This window comes from Sinocyclocheilus grahami, unplaced genomic scaffold, assembly GCF_001515645.1.
Source record: "Sinocyclocheilus grahami isolate Dianchi unplaced genomic scaffold, SAMN03320097.WGS_v1.1 scaffold46.1, whole genome shotgun sequence".
Lineage (NCBI taxonomy): Eukaryota > Metazoa > Chordata > Actinopteri > Cypriniformes > Cyprinidae > Sinocyclocheilus > Sinocyclocheilus grahami.
The window spans coordinates 1,843,687-1,864,189 of NW_015505225.1; the positions used below are offsets into that span (position 1 = coordinate 1,843,687).

General features: G+C 38.3%; 1 protein-coding gene across 2 annotated transcripts; it reads left to right on the forward strand.

Moving 5' to 3' along the window:
- Positions 1-946: 946 nt before the first annotated feature.
- Positions 947-12,875, forward strand: hnf1ba (HNF1 homeobox Ba). Of its 2 annotated transcripts, none has more exons than XM_016268509.1 (9): positions 947-1,431; positions 3,523-3,722; positions 4,126-4,396; positions 4,483-4,718; positions 8,071-8,231; positions 8,891-9,017; positions 9,098-9,277; positions 9,373-9,491; positions 11,463-12,875. In XM_016268509.1, the coding sequence occupies exons 1-9, from the start codon at positions 1,067-1,069 to the stop codon at positions 11,481-11,483; spliced, it is 1,680 nt and encodes a 559-aa protein (XP_016123995.1). In that variant the 5' UTR covers positions 947-1,066; the 3' UTR covers positions 11,484-12,875. The 2 variants fall into 2 exon arrangements, with proteins under 2 accessions (XP_016123995.1, XP_016123996.1); XM_016268510.1 differs by having other exon boundaries at positions 4,483-4,706.
- Positions 12,876-20,503: the final 7,628 nt, after the last annotated feature.

The following is a 20,503-nucleotide window of genomic DNA, read 5'->3' on the forward strand; positions in this document are numbered from 1 at the left end:
TTTTTTCAAGTAACTAGTAAAGTAACGCATTACTTTTTAATTTACAAGAGAATATCTGAGTTACTTTTTCAAATAAGTAACGCAAGTTACTTTTTTTTCCAATTTATTGATTGACAGCTCTCCTGTCCCCATGTTGAGAGATAAATATGAATATGCATTAATTCATCTAACTCACAAAGAAACAAAAAACAGATTCAGTATTCCTCAAAATGAATAAAAAAAACGCAACTCGGAATATGACGCAAACCTGCAATAATTAAATGTTAAACACAAATATCCTTTATGTATTTAATCCCATTCTATTAACCAATGTCTTTGCTTCTGACCTTCGATGATCCAGTTCAACCGTACTAATAAGCACAAATTACTCTAGACAAACATTTGTGTGTCTTTTTTTATTGCTGAAGTTTCTTCTTCTGCATTCTACTGTACGGATGTAAATTTACTTTCCCTTCAGTCTGAGGCTTATTCATTTCACTTTTGGTGTGGAAAAGGCTTTTATATTTGCCAAAAATAGAACTTTTTTATTTTAAAAACAAACAAGCAAGCCCTGTCCAGATTTTAAAAAGTAACGTAACGCATTACTTTCCATAAAAAGTAACTAACGTAATTAGTTACTTTTTTATGGAGTAACGCGATATTGCAATGCATTACTTTTAAAAGTAACTTTCCCCAACACTGTAAATAGGTGAATATTCTTACAGCTCTAAACTTGTTGTTATTATCATTATTATTATTATTATTATAGCGCGCATTAACCAAAGTCGACAGAGTCCAAAGTTCTTCAGAGTTGTGCTGATAACAGGCAGTGTGTAAACAGTCAATATGGCCCGGGACAGCTCATTTGCATAAAGGCCCTGAGCAGCCTCCCACTCGTTACCATATTTTATATCGCCTGCCCTCTGGAAGCATCATGGCAAGTTATATCTTTCAGTCCGACAGGGAAGTGGCCTAACTTCTCGGAGCAGGTGTCTTCGGAGGAGCTCAGTGGAGGCGTGAGGAGGGGATAATTCACATTGGCTACTGCATTTCCCTCTTTATACCTCCTAGCGTACTAAACTTTTAGATGTTTGCAAAAATGGTTTCTAAGTTGACATCTCTGCAACAGGAGCTTCTGAGCGCCTTGTTGGACTCTGGAGTTACTAAAGATGTGCTTCTGCAAGCGTTGGAAGACCTGGACCCGAGCCCGAGCGCTTTTGGAGTTAAACTGGACAGTCTGCAGCTGTCCCCCTCCGGCTCCAAACTCAGTGATACGGATACAAAGCCGGTGTTTCACACGCTGACCAATGGACACGGCAAAGGGAAGTTATCAGGGGATGAGGGCTCAGAGGACGGGGATGATTACGATACACCGCCGATACTGAAAGAGCTGCAGTCTCAAAACACAGAGGAAGCGGCGGAGCAGAGGGCAGAAATCGAGCGAATTTTGGCGTAAGTTTCTGCTTCTGCTATTATCACTTGCTTTATATACAAATTAAAGAGATACATGTGGGGGGGGAACAAGCAAGGAGTAGCTTAATTGACATTGTACTGTAATGCAGTTAAGGGCCGGCTGTTACTGTGAAGTTTATGCCGTTTGACAAGCAGCTACTTTTGTTATTAGCATTAAATAGGCCTACAGCAGGTTTATTAATATCATGAGAAAATCCACATTCACCAAAAATGTGCTAATAGCCTATAGCTAAAAACGAATTCGCGCTATACTGTAAAAAATAATCCACTAAAATAGAAAAGTAGCCTATAATTGCCTCCGAAAATCAAACCCCTACTGACTGAAGTTTTGAAAGCCCATAACATTTAGTATAAATAACAGAAATGATTGTGACAGGTTAAATAGATGGCATCAAATATGTAGTTATAATATACCGAAGAAAACATTTGAACAGCGTAACATTCAGTGATGATTTTTCTGAAAAGAGAAATCTACTTACCGGTGTTTACAAATTTAAAAGCACGCGCCAGTGTTTCCTCTTTTCACATTCTGGTTACTAATTATCTACGAGTTATTTCTTTAGCTTAGAGATATATCAACTAAAGAAGATCTATTTATTATTAACCTCCTCTGCACTCTCGAAAGAAAAGAAAAACACGCGCACTGTTGTCTGATTTCTTAGAATAGGCTAGCTAATTACATTTATTTTAGGCCACGTAAAAATATTCGTGATCATTTTTGAACTATCATAATTACCATTATTTGCCACTATAATTATTTTAATGTAGTTTATTTAAAAACAATAGTTGCCAAAAATATCACACCGACTATAAATGAAAATCTAATTGCATAATATTACTCTTTTTATACTTAAGCATATTTCTATAATCTTTACAGCTGCATCAACGTCACGAAATAAAGATGAAAATCAAAACTAAAGCACGTGGAGTTGAGTTATTAATTTGATCCTATAAATCATCAACTGAAAGACACACAGTGACGAATGATTAGCGTGAATGGAAATCAGTTATTCATTGTCGAAAGTTATAAACCAAGTTCGCTCACAGACATAGGTCTGGTCAGTCTCCAAATCAAACCGTCTGGACCGATTTCAGGAGCAGAAGTTTAGCCCAAGCTAAAAAAATGGTAAGACCTCATTTCGTTTTACCTCAATAGCCGCTTTTCGACAATGCTTTGCTCGCTTTTCTTCGTTTTATTAGGCTACCTACATTGTGAGTCTGATTTTTACTTAACTAATAACCTAATAAACATTACACCGCTTTATATAATAAGCTAGTATCCGTATTATAATTGGTAGGCTAATAGATAATTATTTTTGTTGAATTAATAGCAATCTTAACCATACACACTCAGATGTTTCCGAGTAATTCTTTCTTTGTTTCTTATATATAGATAGATAGTTAGAAAGATAGCCCTTTTTCTTTTTTTATTAACTTCAAATTCACTAGATAAATGTAGCTGTATGTGGACGGCATTTTTTATTCAAGAAGTATTATGAATAAAGTTCTTAGTATCCAGCCCCTTTGTATTGATGAGTAAAAATATTATTTTGAAGCTAATATCATAATGCCGTATTTACATTTTTATTAAGCTACATTTAGCCTAGATAAGACTTTTAAAAGTCATATCAAATTCGTTCTCTAATTTAAACCAACCATTTTCGACTGATGCAGTATTTTCTCCTCTCTAAAGCAACGTTTGAAACCATGTTGATCTACATTTTAGGATCGAGTATTTTGTTTCGAAATGGCTTTATAATATTCTACAGCTGCCTTCACTTGTCCTTCACTTGTCTCTAACTTGTCCTTTTGTAATTAAATCAGTGGTTGAATTGCGCGCACGCAATGAATTCTTTAACCTTTGGAATTATTTACAACCTATTGAATACACTGATTAACGATTGTTTATTAGCGCTGGGAACAATTGACCGCACTTACAGAATTTAACATGTTAAACAGATTATAAATACGCTATCATAAATGTAAAATAGGCGAAACCAACAATTAAAAGCAGGCTAATAAGATCATATAAAATGAGAGTGTTATGTTCTATGTTTCCGGTCTTTTCAGGGTGGACCCGTGGCGCGCGGCCCGCATGATCAAAGGCTACATGCAGCAGCACAATATCCCTCAGCGCGAGGTGGTGGATGTGACAGGCCTCAATCAGTCGCACCTGTCGCAGCACCTGAATAAAGGCACGCCTATGAAAACGCAGAAACGCGCGGCGCTCTACACCTGGTACGTCAGGAAACAGCGGGAGATCTTGCGACGTAAGTTAATATTTGTGTTTCTTGCTGCATGTGATCGTTTTCTATTTTACAGTTTGAATAATATTAAACTTCCTGGTTCGATTGAATGAAACTGAACAGTATCAAGCAACACTTTCCGGTAGAATAAAAAAAAAAATCCATTCCTTTTTTCCAAAATGATGCAATTTTAGATTTCTAGAGATATACTGACTATATATATATATTTTTATCTTATTGTATCACCTTTGTCACCCATTTTGTATTTATGTTGTCATAAAAAGCACAATGACATATAAAGAGTGCAGTCATATAAAATTATGACCAAGGGTCAAAGGTTATCACACATGTGGTGTAACATCACAGCCTGAATGTTTATATGAAAATTTAGCAAGTGACACCAAAATCCCTCACTTTTGTGTTTCAGAATTCAACCAGGCCTCGCAAGGCACTGTCAGCAACATGTCCGACAAAGCCAACCAGGATCAGGTGCTACTTTTTTTCTCCGAGTTCAGTCAGTCTGGGCAGGGCATGGTGCAGACAGGGGACGATGCTGGAACTGAACCTGCATGCAAGAAATTGAGACGCAACCGCTTCAAATGGGGGCCTGCATCCCAACAGATCCTTTACCAGGCTTATGAACGACAGAAGAACCCCAGCAAAGAGGAGAGGGAGGCACTGGTGGAGGAGTGCAACCGGTATGGATGGACTTGCTGTGAATGTCAAAACTACTTCCTCACTTTCATCCCAGTTATGCTAATATGTTTCTCTTGACAATATTTAGAGCTGAATGCCTCCAGAGAGGAGTATCACCTTCTAAAGCTCACGGGCTTGGCTCCAACCTGGTCACGGAGGTGCGAGTCTACAACTGGTTTGCCAACAGGAGAAAGGAAGAGGCCTTTAGACAAAAACTGGCTATGGATGCCTATAGTGGGCCAACACACAATCTGAACTCCCTTCTTACACACAGTTCCCCACATCACCCACAAACCAGCAACTCCCCACCAAGTAAGATGCAAGGTACTGACACATTCATTGTAATCTCACGTATATTATTTGATATTCCTATTAGCCTGTGAATCTGGCTAAAGGTTTGAAAATACAATCATTGGCCGTTTTGACAGTATAGTCTGGCAATGATAATTAGGACAATCTTGATCATCATCATTCCAGCAGTTGAAGAAGAGATGACGTAGTTGATGAGATCAGAGGGAAAGCGGCAGTGATCAATGAGAGTGACAGAGTGAGCTGAGCAAATGGCATTGTTATTCCCAGCTTTGAAACACACACCAAGAACAATCTGCATTGTACCTGCAATCTCGCTCTACTGAAGTCAGCAGGCAAGAGTGAGACACAAAGAGCAGCCACCCTTGGATGGGACTCGGGGTCATCCTTGGGTCATGCGGCTCAGCTAACTCTCGAGGCCTAGTTTTACCTGTAGAGTCACTGCGGTTTACTGCAGGCCCCACTCCTCCGTTATCTGGTGAATTGTATTCCCAGAAAGATTTATTGACTTAGTTTGATATGGCAAGACTTGGGCAGTAAAAGCAACACATTCTTTGACTCAACCAGCTTATTACCTATTGTTGCTCTTTTATGTTTGAGTCCGAGCGCTTCTGCCGTGGGTGTGTTGCTTGTTTCTGGGCTTGTGGCATGGCAATGAGTGGCTTGTCTGTTTGTGTGTGGTGTTTCCCTCTGCACACCTGACCAGTTAGTGACCTCAGGTTGGGTGTTCATTTGGATAGGAAGAGGGAGGAACGAGATGGGGTCGGTCTTCTCTTCTGTGCTCCTAGTCGAGGGACTTACAAGGTGTCCCTGCCAGCAGCATCAGCTGTTTTTTGGTGTCAGAAGCTGGCCTGACAAGAATGGCACAGCAGGACCCCTCATCACGTTGCCAGGGCATGGCCTGTATTATGCATGCTTAATTGACAATTAAAGTCTTTGGCTACTACATCTCCCAGGCCTTTGATAAGGGACTCCCCTCTTCCCTGATTTCTTTACCCTCTCCCAGCAGGGAATCCTATTGTCTGTGGCATATTAGAAGACTGCAGTGACTGTAACCAAGGTTCATTTATCTCTGCTGGACCAGGGGGAGGGACACCTCAAAGCCCCTCTCACCTTTATAGAGGCAGTGGCTGGACTCTGAGCAGAACAGCAGGAGCTGTCCGCTGGACTATTGGCTCTTTTTGGGCCAGACAGGACTGATGAGCCCCTTCTGCTTAAGGTATGGAGGGTACTGGGTGATTCCCGGTCTCAGCCCCCCTCTCGGAAACTATGCAACCCAGGTTTTGTTAAAGAGGTCGTTACTAGGTCAGATCAGAGAGAGACTACTTTTTTTATTGATTCTGGTTTGGCCTGTTGATAACAGACAGGCCAATTCGCCGCTGCTGGAAGGTCAACCGATATGTGCTTTTGGGGGCTGGCTGTGATCTTCCCTGTGTTTGTGTTGTGGTGCTGTTGGGAAAGCAATCCACTTCCAGAATGCTCTTTGATCCTATCTAGGTAAAATATGTTGGAAACACTAAAACTGTAGCTATTAATCTTTGAAACTAAAGAAACTTTCATTTGAGACTGTCACCCCATGAGCAAGGAAACCAGAAAATGTATCCTATAAGTAATATGGCCCCTCCCCTGAATGTAAAAGCAAAGGACAAGCAGAGGACAGAAGAGTTCAACTGTCCTTGCTTGGTCTATTGGGGGACACGGAAAGGCTGAAAGGCCACGTACGTCCTGCTAAGACCCAGGAGGCCTCTCATATGCGGCAATGCTATAATGAGCACTGCCTGGGGATGAAGAGCAAGGCTTTGATATTACATGCGTCCCAGGGAGAGCTGAACCTTTTAAAACCTGCTGAAGTCTACTGCTACCACTCCCCTTTAGGATTTCCCACCGCCCTCTGCCCTTTAACCAAGGTAGAAATTTTTACATGTACTGTACGTCTCGATCTAGCTATACCAAAAGGCGATTACAAAGTGCATTGTTAAACAAAAGAAAACCGATTCATAAGAAGTGACAGACCAAAACATTGTTCAGGGGTGCGTTTCCCAAAAGCAACAATGGTTGCAAGTTCTGTCATTAAGTGGAACTTGCGCCCATAGTTTGCTAACAATTCTTTTAGGAAACACAACCCAGGGAGACTGATCAGTCAATATTTAGCTATTTTGAGAAGATCGCATCAGCTGATGACCTTGTACATTGTCTAGATATTGCAATGAGCATTGGTTGCTTTTCTGAATAGCGTAATTATGACTTCCATGTAACTTTTATGTCGCATTCTCAGAAGTTGTATTTTGGTTCCTGGTTCCCTGAGAAACGGAGCCCTCCTGCTGGTCAGCATGGCCCAGACAGCACAGACCTAAATGACTGAACGTGAGAGGAGATCCCTGCAGTCAGAGTGAATGCCTGACTGAGTCAGACAATAGCCTTCTCTCTCCCTGACACTTTTAGTCGGTGAGCGGTAGTAAAGTAATGACTGTTTATGGTTGCTGGCCCATTGTGTGCTGAGCAGGTTGTAGGCCCAATGGAGTGCTTTATTGTCCTGCGCTGGTGTTTACAAGACACTGTTGAGAGCTGGCAATGCCGTAAGTGTGCAAAGGGAGACAAAGTTGTGTCTGCTGAGTTCTCCTGCACCATGAAAGACAACAGAGGGATCAATTGATTTGTTACAAGACATTTCTGTTATTTTTTGCTGATTTGCTAGTCATTGGGCTTTTTGTTTGGTGCATCACTCAGGGAAAGAGACTGTCACAAATAAAGGTGTATTTCATTTGGCCATGCCATCATCTTGCTTGACTGGTCACCCTGGTATTTGAATCTAGGTGTGAAGATCTTTTGGACTAAAAAAATGTGTCTAACATTAGCATTAATTTAATAATGTTTACCTTATTAATGTGGCGCTTTGGGTTGGTAAACATTCATTCCATAGGAGACAGGCTGGATTCCTGTGGCCCAGAATGGTCAAGAGTTCCCACAGAAGATAAAACTGAGAATTAAAACATAATTTCCTCATAAAGCTTTATTTCACGTAGATCAGGGGTGTCCAGTCGTGCGCCAACACACCTCCCTTGAGTTTTCTGGTAATCCAGAAGACCTTAATGTGTTCTTCTGTGCTGGAAGGTGGCCCTCCAGGAGAAGGTTTGGACCCTGACGTATATTATTCCAATAATGTTCTGAAGGTCAGAGCGGCATAGTTTTTAGAGTTGCAGACAACCCACATGTACACATTCGGAAGACCTTGACCATTCAGGGACCAGGTGCAGAGGCCCCAGTTTGTTTGCTCTGCCCTAATTTGTCTGCGACCAACAGATACAGAACAGAGACAGGTCAGGAGACTAAATCTGACCATTTTCTCTCTTGCTTTCTCCCTCAACAGGTGTCCGGTACAGCCAGCAAGGTCCTGGTGAAGTCAGTTCCTCCACAACGATCAACCACCATAGCAGCAATGCCATGTCAACCAGCCAGTCAGTGTTACAGCAGGTCTCTCCAGGGGCTCTGGACCCCAGCCACAGCCTCCTGTCACCTGATGCCAAGATGGTGAGCACTTCTGAGCCCTGATAAAATAACACCACATCTGCTGTTGACACCAATATTACATTCACCCAAAGTGGGCTTACAAATGCTGCATTGTGCTAAACCCAGAAGCAGACAGTAGGCCTTGGCCCATAGTGCACCGCAGGGCCAATCTTAGCAAATGTTAGCCGGTGGTAGTGAGAAAGGGGCACGGCCATGGCTGTGCCAACAAACCTGACAAAGAAACATTCTGTTTGTATTGATTAAATGCCCCGCAGAGGAGGGGAAGGGTGGAGTTGTGCTTGTTCTCTGTCGGTTGAGTGAGTTGCTTATCTGAATACTAATGTTTGAGTTGGGTGAGATGCTCATGTAGCTTTTTGTTTCAGGACAATTTTCTATGCATTAATTTGTCTGGCAAGGCTGCGGTGTTACACTACAGGTCAAATTCATCATGGTTTAGGGTGCGTTTCTGTCAACGGGAGGCGGAAGTCCGTGTAGGAGGAAGGGAGCATGACAGCAGCTTATCTGAGCAGTCAGACGGTTGTCTAAGCATGGCTTCCTCTCAACTCGGCTTATTCAAATAAAGCTTTGTGTCTCTGTCAGGTCTCCGATACCTTCTTAAGATAAGAGTACAGTTGTGACAGAAGCATTCGAGTCATTCTGTTGGTGCATTTTCTTCACAGATCTCGGTATCAGGCGGAGGTCTTCCTCCAGTCAGCACCCTGACCAACATTCATGCATCCCACCACATGCACCAACAGACCCCCAACCTCATAATGCCCCTTTCTGGAGTCATGGCCATTGCACAAAGTGAGTGTCCAACCACCTTGCTTTCCATTTCAGATTCTTCATGCATTCTTCACGTGACATGTCATTGTTCTTGCATCCAGGTTTGAACACGTCGCAGGTGCAGACGGTACCTGTCATCAACAGCGTTGCAGGCAGTCTTGCAGCATTGCAGCCGGTGCAGTTCTCGCAGCAGCTGAATGTCTCGCACCAGCAGCTCATGCAACAGTCACACGGCCACATGAGCCAGCAGCCCTTCATGGCCTCTGTCTCACACTCACACAGTCAGTCCACTACCTCTGGCCACTATCTACTCATCTAGTCAAGATCAAATCATTTTCAAGACTTTCAAATGACCGTCTGTTTGTTATCTTCACAGTGTACCCACACAAGCAGGAGCCACCTCAGTATTCTCACTCGTCTCTGTTTCCCCCTGCCATGGTGGTGACAGACGCCAACAGCCTCAGTACGCTGAGCTCAATGTCCTCCAGCAAACAGGTCAGTCATCCACAACATTCACCAACATGCATAAATGTCACTATTGATGAGGATTGTATGATCTTTGAATAATATAAGTCTTTAAATGCAAGATATATCAAGTGTGCCTGAAGCATACTTCAACTTTAGCACAATCAAATACACTTAAGTATGTCTTTAGTTGGATTTTAGCACTACTTCCTCACAATTAAAGTGTGTCAAGTACAAAATTAGGTGGGTTACACTTTTACACTTATTTTTAGGTGTCCTTGTTACAGTGTAATTATACATTTAAGTTCGGAGTAATATGAATTAACTACATGTACTTACTATATGATTAAGGTTAGGATTAGGGCTACTTGCATGTAGTTATGTATTGTTATTATTGTAGTAAGTACGTGTAACAAGGATACCTTAAACTAAAGTGTTACCATTACTTGTTCCAATTCAGCAGACTTTAAGTAAACCAGTTTAGTATACCAAAAGTATTTTTATTAAGCACATAAATATGAAGATGTAGTGTGCTTAACATGAAATAAATGAATTTCAAATACATTTTCATATATTTATTTTCCACTAGGGAAATCTAAAATTTGCACATGTTTAAATTTTAATCCACAGTCGGTCTCAGTATACTAGTGAGAGTCAGTGGATTGCACATTTTTACATTTACGAAATAAGGCAAAATTATATTCTGATAATCAAGATGTCTCAGATGCTCTCAGTAAAGTTTAATGTTAATGTATGTTTGATGTAACTCAAAATATTGCTTTCAGGCAATGGTCACCAGGCTAAACAACATTTATATCAGCATTTCTGCTATGTGTAAGATTTCCAGAGTGGGCTGAATATGACTGATGTAGTGTTTTTCAGTCAACATGGTTTCAATCTGTGCACAAACCCAACCTGCTTCGCTTCGCAGTCTTTTGTTTGGCCAGATTTGTTGCACATCTCAATCAGTGAAGCGAGCCAACTTGTGGATACTCCTCAGAATTCCTATTTCCTTTGAACAGCTTGACCAATCAGTCACCCGTGATCCCAGCCTGAGCACGGCATGATTGATGAAACTGCCTTTCCCTTTCTTTGTCATTTCTTTCTTTCTTTCTTTCTTGTTTAGATAATGTTTTTATTGTATTTATTATTATGGTTTTTTTTTCACTTTATATTTTCATGCTTTCCTTACTCTCAATGCAAAGTCACTTCTGAGTCCAGAGTCCAATGATCCTCACTGTTAATCAAAGCCATCATGCTCCTTCGGCTCCCCTGTCGTGGACGGGAGTGTATGCCGTAATTACACCTCTTCCCTTTTCCCCTGCTCTCTGACCGCTCTAGCCTGAAGTGCGGTTTGCAGTCCCCGCTTTCACATGCCTAATTTCCCACGTTTCCACATCACTGGCAGCACCAATCCTGATGGCTTGAACTTCCTACCAGCATGTGCTCCACTTATCAACATCTTGTCTTTAATTCTAGATTGCAAAGATCCTAAATATTTCACCTGTGCAAGGTAAATAGAAATTCGGAAACACAGCATTTAGATATCTCAGGTATGTGGTTCCTCAACGCCCCAGTACTGAGAGAGCAGTTTCAAACTCTTATCAGCTTGCTGTATTTGGACTGGGCGGTGCAGTGGGTGCTCAGGGGGACATTACAAACCACGCTTAGTCTTTATAACCCTCCTGTTTGCCGAGCTTTCCACCACAAAAACTCACCTCCATTTGGAGACCTGCATGTAATGAGTGTAGTCTGAGCAGCTGCCCGGCACCTTTATCAGGTGAGGCTGTTTGTCGGCCAGTGGGTCACGACAGGGTCACCTGCCTCTCCCTCTCCAAAGAAAGAGTAAAAACCCAAACAATACTAGAAAATGTTGAGTACAATGGGGAAAGAACGCACAGGGATGAGGTGTATATTTGGTCAGGTGTGGCTGATAAGATAATTCCGCACTCTTACAGAATGCTTATGTGAACATTTCCTCTTTCTATCTTTATATTGCAGTGTCCGCTTCAGGCCTGGTGAGCACCTGACTTCCTTGACGCAGAGAACATCGTCCCCATCTCCATTCCCCCTCATCGCACCCGTATCTTTGGAAACCCATAATAAGTGTGAGCAAGCGGCACACTGGATGAGGAGTTCGTCAACAAACCAGGGGATGCAGGACTGACGAGAACGGACACTGTGAGGTTGTTCGATCAACAAGGGTACACACTTTAGTGACAGTATTTTACTTCTCAGTGATGGACAAAACGTATTGAGGAACATGGGTGATCCTGAAGAACAAACCAATAGGAAACACAAGACAAAGCTACAGATACAAGGAGAAGAAAGACCTGGAATAAGAACGCTGTGCTCAGTGAAGACATTATAATTGAACTGTGTGGATACAATGACAATCAGCCAATGTTCGAAGCATCTGTAGGAGTTTCTGTAACATGTAACTGATGCAAAGATGTCTTCCGTGAGATCTGACAACGCTTAGACGATGTTCTGTACAGTTGAATGTAAAAACAAGCAATTATTATATCGTTAGTATGAAGGATGTAAATATTCGATTGTCCATGTGGTGTGCTGTTTTATCTGTCTAAACTGTGATTCACGATGTGACAATCTATGGAACAGGTATGACGTATTGGAATATGCAGTTTCAGACTTTTTTTGACTACATTGTTGACGTCAAATCTTAAAAAGTGAGATAAACGTTCAAGCACATTCAACAAAACCTGAACCTATTGATCTTCCTGCAAGCCTGGTTTTAAAATAGACGCTACTGTCAATGTTGACTATTAGCATTAGTGTCGTCAGATAGATAAGCGTCATCTTTCTGTGCCAGGACTTCCACGGTCGATTCAGAGAGACAGATAACTCCATCCGCATAGCTGCTCACCATCTTTGCGATATCGACAGGAACGGCCATGAATCGTGACGTGCCTTTCTAATCTAAATATTGACTTCCAATCAAACTGTCATTGTCATTGTGGAGAGATACTGAAAAGAGCGTCCCGTCGAATTGGACGGCAGAATGGTTATCAGTAGGAATTTCATAAAAGTTGGGAAATTGAGCCCATTCGCCATTTCAAACAGTATTACCTGCTCACGCCTCTCTGAACTACCAGGAAGCATTGTGAAATAGCTTTTATTGTGGCTCTTGACTTTGTTTTTTTACACATTTGCTGGCATGTATGTCCACAATTTCATAACCGACATTGTCATTTTTGGTAAACTGAAGAAACTAGTGCACATGTCCCCATCTAAGAGTTTGAATACTTGTCAAAAGGTCACTTCAATGTTTGTTTTTAATGTTGTTGACTATGTTCCCACTGCCGGTTGATCTGAGGTTACAGTGCTGGTTTATTCTCCTGCTTTATGCTGGATTTATACAAAATGTGATTCTGTCCACATTGTATTATTTTTGTATAAAATGAAATCAATCTTTTAAAATCATTATTTATGCTTTACGAAAAAAGGTTCAAGTAAAGTTTTTTTTTTTCTTTTTTTCTCAAGATTGAGAACTGTGGTCTGTCTCTGATTTCAGACGTAAAAATTGGATCATATTGTATGAATTTCCTCATACTAAATATTATACTGGTGTTCTATGCAATTTTACTGTCTAAAATTTTTTCAAGACTTATTATTTTTATTATTTTTATGACATGGGTGTTACCAACCTCTCCCTACTGCAACAATATATCTTCTTAAATCATGTAAACCTAAGGATGAAGAGCTTGTGGTGATCTCAAACTTAAAGGTATAGGTCACCCAAAAATGAAAATTGTCATCATTTACTTATACCCTCATGTCATTCCAAACCTGTATGAGTTTCTTTCTTCTGCTGAACACAAAAAAAAGCCAAACTTTGAAAAAGTTGACGGTACCCATTGACTTTCATTGTATTTTTATTTTAGTGGTTACCGTCATCTGTAACATTCTTCAAAATATCTTCTCTGTGTTCAGCAAAAGAAAGAAAGTCACACAAGTTTGGAACAATGTGAGGGTAAGTAAATGATGACAGAAATGTCATTTTTGGGTGGACTATCACTTTAATAGTTCATTTTAGGAATTAAAATGGACAATATTTTATGTCCACGTGCTTTTCATTAGGATTAGGATCATGTCAGGATTGAGTCTGGGAAAAATGCTGGATATTTCAAATATGTTGTGTTGTATTTTGTTCAGCAGCGTGAGTGAGTGAGGATCGAGTGCCTGTCTGGAAGAAAACCTCCCTGTTGCTTTTTGTTTTCCTCCTACAGGTCTGAAACAACAGTTTTTAAAATTCCCCACTTAGGCTATTACTAAACTTGGAGGATGAGCCGCATATTGTTGATGGGAATGAAACTCATGCCAATGCCACACAATGAGAGTGGCCACATTGTTGGGGTGGAAGAGTATGCTGGGAAAACATGGCTCCCTCAAGACAATATATGCTGTAATTAGATGAATTTACCTCATTCTGCTCAAACTGAACACACACAACATTTGCTTATTATACAAGGGCCTTTTTAATAAAACAAGCGTTGTAGTTTCTATTTTTATTTAATTAACTCCTCATTCACAATTACACGTTTTGTCTGTGTATGTAGACATTACTCTGATTTGACTGTTGTGTCACTCCAGTTTGGCCACCAGGATGGAGTTTGGATGGGTGTTTGTGAGAATAGCTCTTCATGGAATAAACAAACGTAACAAATTTCATTTCCATCACTGGAATCATCTCATCTGCATTTTGTTTGATAACATTCCTTGGCAGAAAAGATGGTGGTGAAAATGTCAAACTTCTGTAATAATTTGACTCTTTCGTCTTGCTAAAGGTAATTTCATAGCTAGCATTGATTTCATACTTGTGAATACATATAACTTGACTGGAATTTATGCTCATTAAACAATCCATACAGGAATAATATTTTCTGTTGTTTCTTCTCTTCAAACTTCACATCTCACTTACACTGTCTCCTTGGTAATGTGGGACAGTCGTATATTTGTTTTAAAATCAATATAAATCAGTTTTATACAATAAATATTAAAATGGTTCATGTTTAAAAAGGCTGACAAATTTTTTATTTGATTTGTCATATTTTAAGATCAAAAGGGACAAGGGTGAAACAATGAAATATATGCATATGAGGCATTTGAAAATATTAAATAAAATAAATATATTCTGTTAGTTGTAATAATCAGCCAATAGCAGCACATAAAAATAATTGAAGACACACCCAGAAGCATATTTTGAGTAATTCTGTTAGCTTGATGCGAATGCTGATCGCAGCTCAAGCTGTAGCCATGTTACACTTTATTCTGACTTTAAAACTTTGTTCTGGCCTTTTTTGTCTTCATTTGAACATAGTTATGAAAGAGAGCGTCCTGCTGAGTATACACTTGTAACCCAATGATGTCGCCCTGTTTGGTTATCAATGAGGCCTTTGATTTTTCTTCCAGGGAGCCACTAAAGATCTTACTGCTTCTCTATTTTACTGCGCTGCCTGTAAAAGAGCAGAGAGAGAGAGAGACAAATGCTTATTAGCATTCTGAGGAAGTGCTGAGTTAACAATGCAACAACAACAATACAGCAACGACAATGATTATAACTATTGTTTTAACTCAATTCAAGGACAGCACTGTAAATGCAGGCCTGTAATTCTTGTATTTTAACAAGACTAATGGCATAAACACAATAAAAAAATAAAAACTTTTTTCATCTTCCCACGTTTCTTGTAAGATATTGTATGGTTCAACAGACGCAGTAGGGAAGGACTGGATCTTTGCTTCCGAACAAGACTCAGAGGTCAACATGAGAGCAAGATGGACACACAGAGAACAGAGAGAAGGGACAAAGGGACAGAAAATGGAAGTTACAAGCTGAATGTAGCTGTGTGTTTAGTGGGCAGAAGAGAATGGGTACTACATCAACTCCAGCTGGGCCCCAAAGGGTTTTAATGGACAGGAGAACCCAGCAGGGGTCAGAGGTCAGGAGGCCAATCTCTGCCAGGGCTAATTGGTAACACTGTTTCAAACTGAGATCTAAATTAGCCTTTGAAGTTCCAAACAGTTCATAATATCAAAATAAGTTTCAAAATTAGACATTTTGTCATGTTTTGTATATATACATTGTATAATTTCTTTAAATATTATATATATATATATACTTCTGTAAATAATTTCAATAAAAATAAATAAATATTTGTGTGTATAATATATATATATATATACAGTATATATATACTGTATATTAGTGCTGTCAAACTATTAATCGCGATTAATAGCATCCAAAACAAAAGTTTTTGTTTACATAATATATGTATGTGTACTGTGTTTATTTATTATGTATATATAAATACACACACATACAATATATATATATATTGAAAATATTATATGTATATACATTTATATTATTATATTTTATATTATATATACATATATTTAATACATAAACGTAACATATTTTTCATTAATATATACATGCATGTGTTTGTATTTATATATACATAATAAATATATGCAGTATACACTCATATGTAAACAAAAACTTTTATTTTGGATGCGATTAATCGTTTGACAGCACTAATGTATATATGTGTGTGTGTGTGTGTGTGTGTGTGTGTGTGTACATACATATACAATTAAAACAATAAAATGTATATTATATAAAATAATAATATAAATATGTAAGTACATGTATAAATACAAAATACTCACAAATATGTATATGTATATTTTGATTGAAATTATGTGTGTGTGTGTGTGTGTGTGTGTATTCATCATTGTTGTATTTTGAAACAAAGTGTATAGATAGATAGATAGATAGATAGATCTGTTATTCATAACAAATCTTAAATTCCACTGTCAAACAGTTCACAAATCCCACTGAATTCACACAGTTCATAAATATTCGAAAACATACAGTCAGTGAAATTAACCATAAACTGCTTAATGCATTGACAGCTTGACAGCATCTGGAAGACTTGAGGCAAATGTGGCAGAGAGGAATAAAAATGTCATTATTAATCACTCATTGTTCCGCTTCTATTAAGGGGAAACACACTGCATTCAAATGAAATCATTACAGCTGAGAAACTGTATGTAAACAGACATTTTCATGACCCCACAAACTGTGTGAAGGAATTTATCATTCCTGCCTTTGTGATGCTTTGGTAGTTTATTGATCGATTCTCTACACAGACACGCATAGTGGATTTTGGAATGAGAATGGATCCATTCGGGCTTTGTGTCTAAATAGGAGTGAATACATTCTGCCTTTCAGCTCAGAGACGGATCATACTGTAAAAGGCAGTCCTGACAGACAGCAGTGGCCGCGCTGATGCTGTGGGATCTGGTGATTTATGGTGATTGGTGGGATGCTCTGAGTCAGTTGTGGGTTAATGTTCACCTGGGTCACAGAGCCACTGCTGGAACCTGCCTGTATTCACATCAGGCACTCTGACAAGACTGGCCTCAAGCTAAACCCACCACTCTCAGTGGGGAAACTGCATCCTTCATAGCTCCTCAGTGGATCCTAATGGTTATGTAAGGTGGCTATTCAGAAAGCTGAATGGGCTTGGGTGGAAGAGAAATATCAATCTTGTCCAACGCATTTACACAGCTAAACTCAGTACACCTCCCCTTTCCATGGTACAAAAAACAAAACAAAAAAACACTATATATATATATACAGTATATATATATATATATATATATATATACACACACACACACACACACACATACACACACACACACATTAGTGCTGTCAAACGATTAATCACATCCAAAATAAAAGTTTTTGTTTACATATGAGTGTGTACTGCATATATTATGTATATATAAAAACAAACACATGCATGTATATATTTCTGAAAAAAAAACGTTTATGTATTAAATATATTTATATATAATATAAAATATAATAATATAAATGTATAAATGTTTATACATATAACTATTTTCAAAATATATACTGAATGTGTGTATTTATATATACATAATAAATAAACACAGTACACATACATATATTATGTAAACAAAAACTTTTATTTTGGATGCAATTAATCGCGATTAATCGTTTGACAGCACTATACACACACACACACACACACACACACACACACACACACACATTATTTTTTAATCAACTTATGTTTACAAAAAACTATTATTTCAACAAATATTCCAGTACTTTCCTTTATCTATCTATCTATCTATCTATCTATCTATCTATCTATCTATCTATCTATCTATCTATCTATCTATCTATCTATCTATCTATCTATCTTAGTTTATTTATAAGGCTATATTTTTATTAGAGGCTTTTTTATTTTTTAATTAATTTATTTATTTAAAGTATATTGCTAGAAAACTCCAAGATCAAACCAGTGTTATTATGGTTATTACTAAAACTTAAAAAAATATAATAAAATAAAATAAAATAAAATATAATATCTTATTTTGTTTTTGACCATAAAGACATGTTAAAAATAATAAAAACCTTATAAAAATTAAAAGCACAACAAAATTACTAACATTTTTAACTAAAATTAAAATGGACACAGAAAATATACAAATAAAAGCTAGTTTGAAATACTAATAAAACTATAATAGTATATCAATGACACTAAAATAACACTTGATCAAACAAATCAGTATTTTAAAATGTATTTCGTCATGTTCCACATTTTAGTAACAGGGCTGCAAGTGCATATAGAATGAAAACAAAATGAAATAGAAATTTAAAATACAACTGACTATTTGTTGAAACCAAGATAAAACTTTTCAGGCCTCGTTTTAACCCTGCTGGTGGGAATTGTTTACAGTTTTTCTGAATTGCTAAAACACGTTTCTTGAAACCATCACTCATTTTCTCAAAACCTTAAACACAAATCCAATCCTCAAACTAAATTCACGAAACCTCTGAAACACTTTCCATCAAAATCAAACAATCAGTGCAAAACCACTTCACTTGCACTCAAAATCAAACGGTGCTCTCAGATCACACACTCATGAGTCAATAAAATAAACACTACAGAGCATTCATTAGACACTACAGAGAAAAATGGAGAACACAGCATCCAGAACATTACAGAAAAAAGTATGTTGCATTGAGTAAACAATTTTGTAATTCTGTAAAACAGTATAGTAATTGCAACTGAGTAAGGTGAATATATTGTATAGCCCTACTGTACAGTATGTACTGCAAGAATAGTATTGTGTTGAATATTGAATAATGTTTGTATATATTCAGCACTTGGATACTGCAAAAATACTGCAGTCCAACTGCAAAAGCCAAAAAGGTCAAATACTGTAAAACTCTAAATGAATAGCATGCTACAGTACACTCAAATACTGTAAGTTGTGCAATTGTAAAATCGGGGTCAATGAGAGATTCATTCTGTCTCAGCATCATGTCTTCGTGCTTGAGTCCGGCCTGAGGACTTTGTCCACGTCACAAGTAATATTGTCTTTTTTGCTAGACAAAGAGAAAAAACCCTCTGGTCTGACAGATCCAGCCTTGATAACACTCTCTAAGCCTTACTCTTCCTCTCCCCATCCTCCACTTCTTGCATGTACTCTTCCTCCTCTCCTCCTCAGATTGTTTCCATATTGTTCGTATCATCATCATTCAGTCACCTGTGTCACTTGTGCACTCTGAACTGGCTCATATTTTGTGCAGTTGGTTTGATCACATCATTAGAAACAAGCGTGAACAATTTTGAATCGTTGTGTGTAAACGATGACAACTGCGCTTTAGTTGTATTTAACTTTTGCTGCTTGTGTTTAGCATTTTGCAGCACAAATGCATCACAGTGTGATAAATGTTTTTAAGAGAATGAGAATGTGTTTAGAGTTTTGCAAAAAGAGTGCATGAGATCTGCAAATAGATCCTAACTGCCTGAACGTGTTTAAGGTTTAGCAGAAAGAGTGCTTTATTTGGCAAATTGGTTTAAGCTAATGAGAATTTGGTTCAGAGATTGGTTTAGTGTTTTAGCATTTCAGAAAAACTGTAAGATGCTCAAAGTGACGTTTAGCGCCCCCTGGGACAAACCAGAGCCCATCAGTCATTCTTGAGAAGTGGGACAAAACAGGGTGCAAAACTGAAAAAATAAAACCTTGTACTCAGACAAATTAAACTATATTTATGTATCTTATGTGTACTAAGCTACTGAGCTATGCTTTGATACAACCTCCCAACTTTTCTCTTTTTTAACAAAATGTGCTTTTTTTTTTTTAGCTTGGACTGCGTAATATAATTTCAGCTTTACCTTTAACTGCATTCAAGATGTTTTTAACATTTCAAAACACATTCTCGTGTTAGCAGACAGATTACACTTTCACACGCGACCAACAATTCCACAACAAATATAAAATATCATAATGAAATATTATCAAAATATTCAACTGACGGAGTTGACACATCTGACGGAGGTGACGAAAACCTGAATTTGTAGTCATTTTAACTATCAAATACATTGAATCAGTCAATTACTGTATTAAAACAAACAGTGAGTATGTTATTGTTTATAAAGCTTTTATTCAAGAGTCACATTGAAGTATTTTGATATATCACTGCAACACAAAATCTTATGGTGGTGGCATCTGACGGTGTCGACAAATTTGGCATTTCTTTCACAAAACCAGTGGAGTTCATGTGGTAGCCATTTTCTATCATTGGAACATAATCTTATGGTGGTGACATCTGACGGTGTTGACAAATTTGGCATTTCTTTCACAAAACTAATGGAGTTCATGTAGTAGCCATTTTATTTGTTTCTGTTGATGCTAGATGCTAATGGAACCTGCTTCAGGAGAATACAATTATCTAAATATTTCAAATAATTTCCTCAGAAATTGGAAGATGGTGTTGACATATCATGGCTGTGACAAAGGAAATAATAACATTAGGATTTAAAATATTCTAAAACTATAAAACTTAGCAGAGCCTGTCTGACACTGATGTACTCTGCAGAGGTGAAGTGTGGCGAGGAGGTCCTCTAGAGTGACCGCTCCCCCTGATATTCCCTGATTTTATTACATTTTATTGAATGTCTGACGGT

Coding starts and splice junctions, on each gene's coding strand:
- hnf1ba (XM_016268509.1), top strand. CDS start 1,067: ATGTTTGCAAAAATGGTTTCTAAGTTGACATCTCTGCAACAGGAGCTT. Junction 4,719..8,070: donor CCCACCAAGTAAGATGCAAG/GTACTGACACAT, acceptor CTCCCTCAACAG/GTGTCCGGTACAGCCAGCAA. Junction 9,018..9,097: donor AGTCATGGCCATTGCACAAA/GTGAGTGTCCAA, acceptor TCTTGCATCCAG/GTTTGAACACGTCGCAGGTG.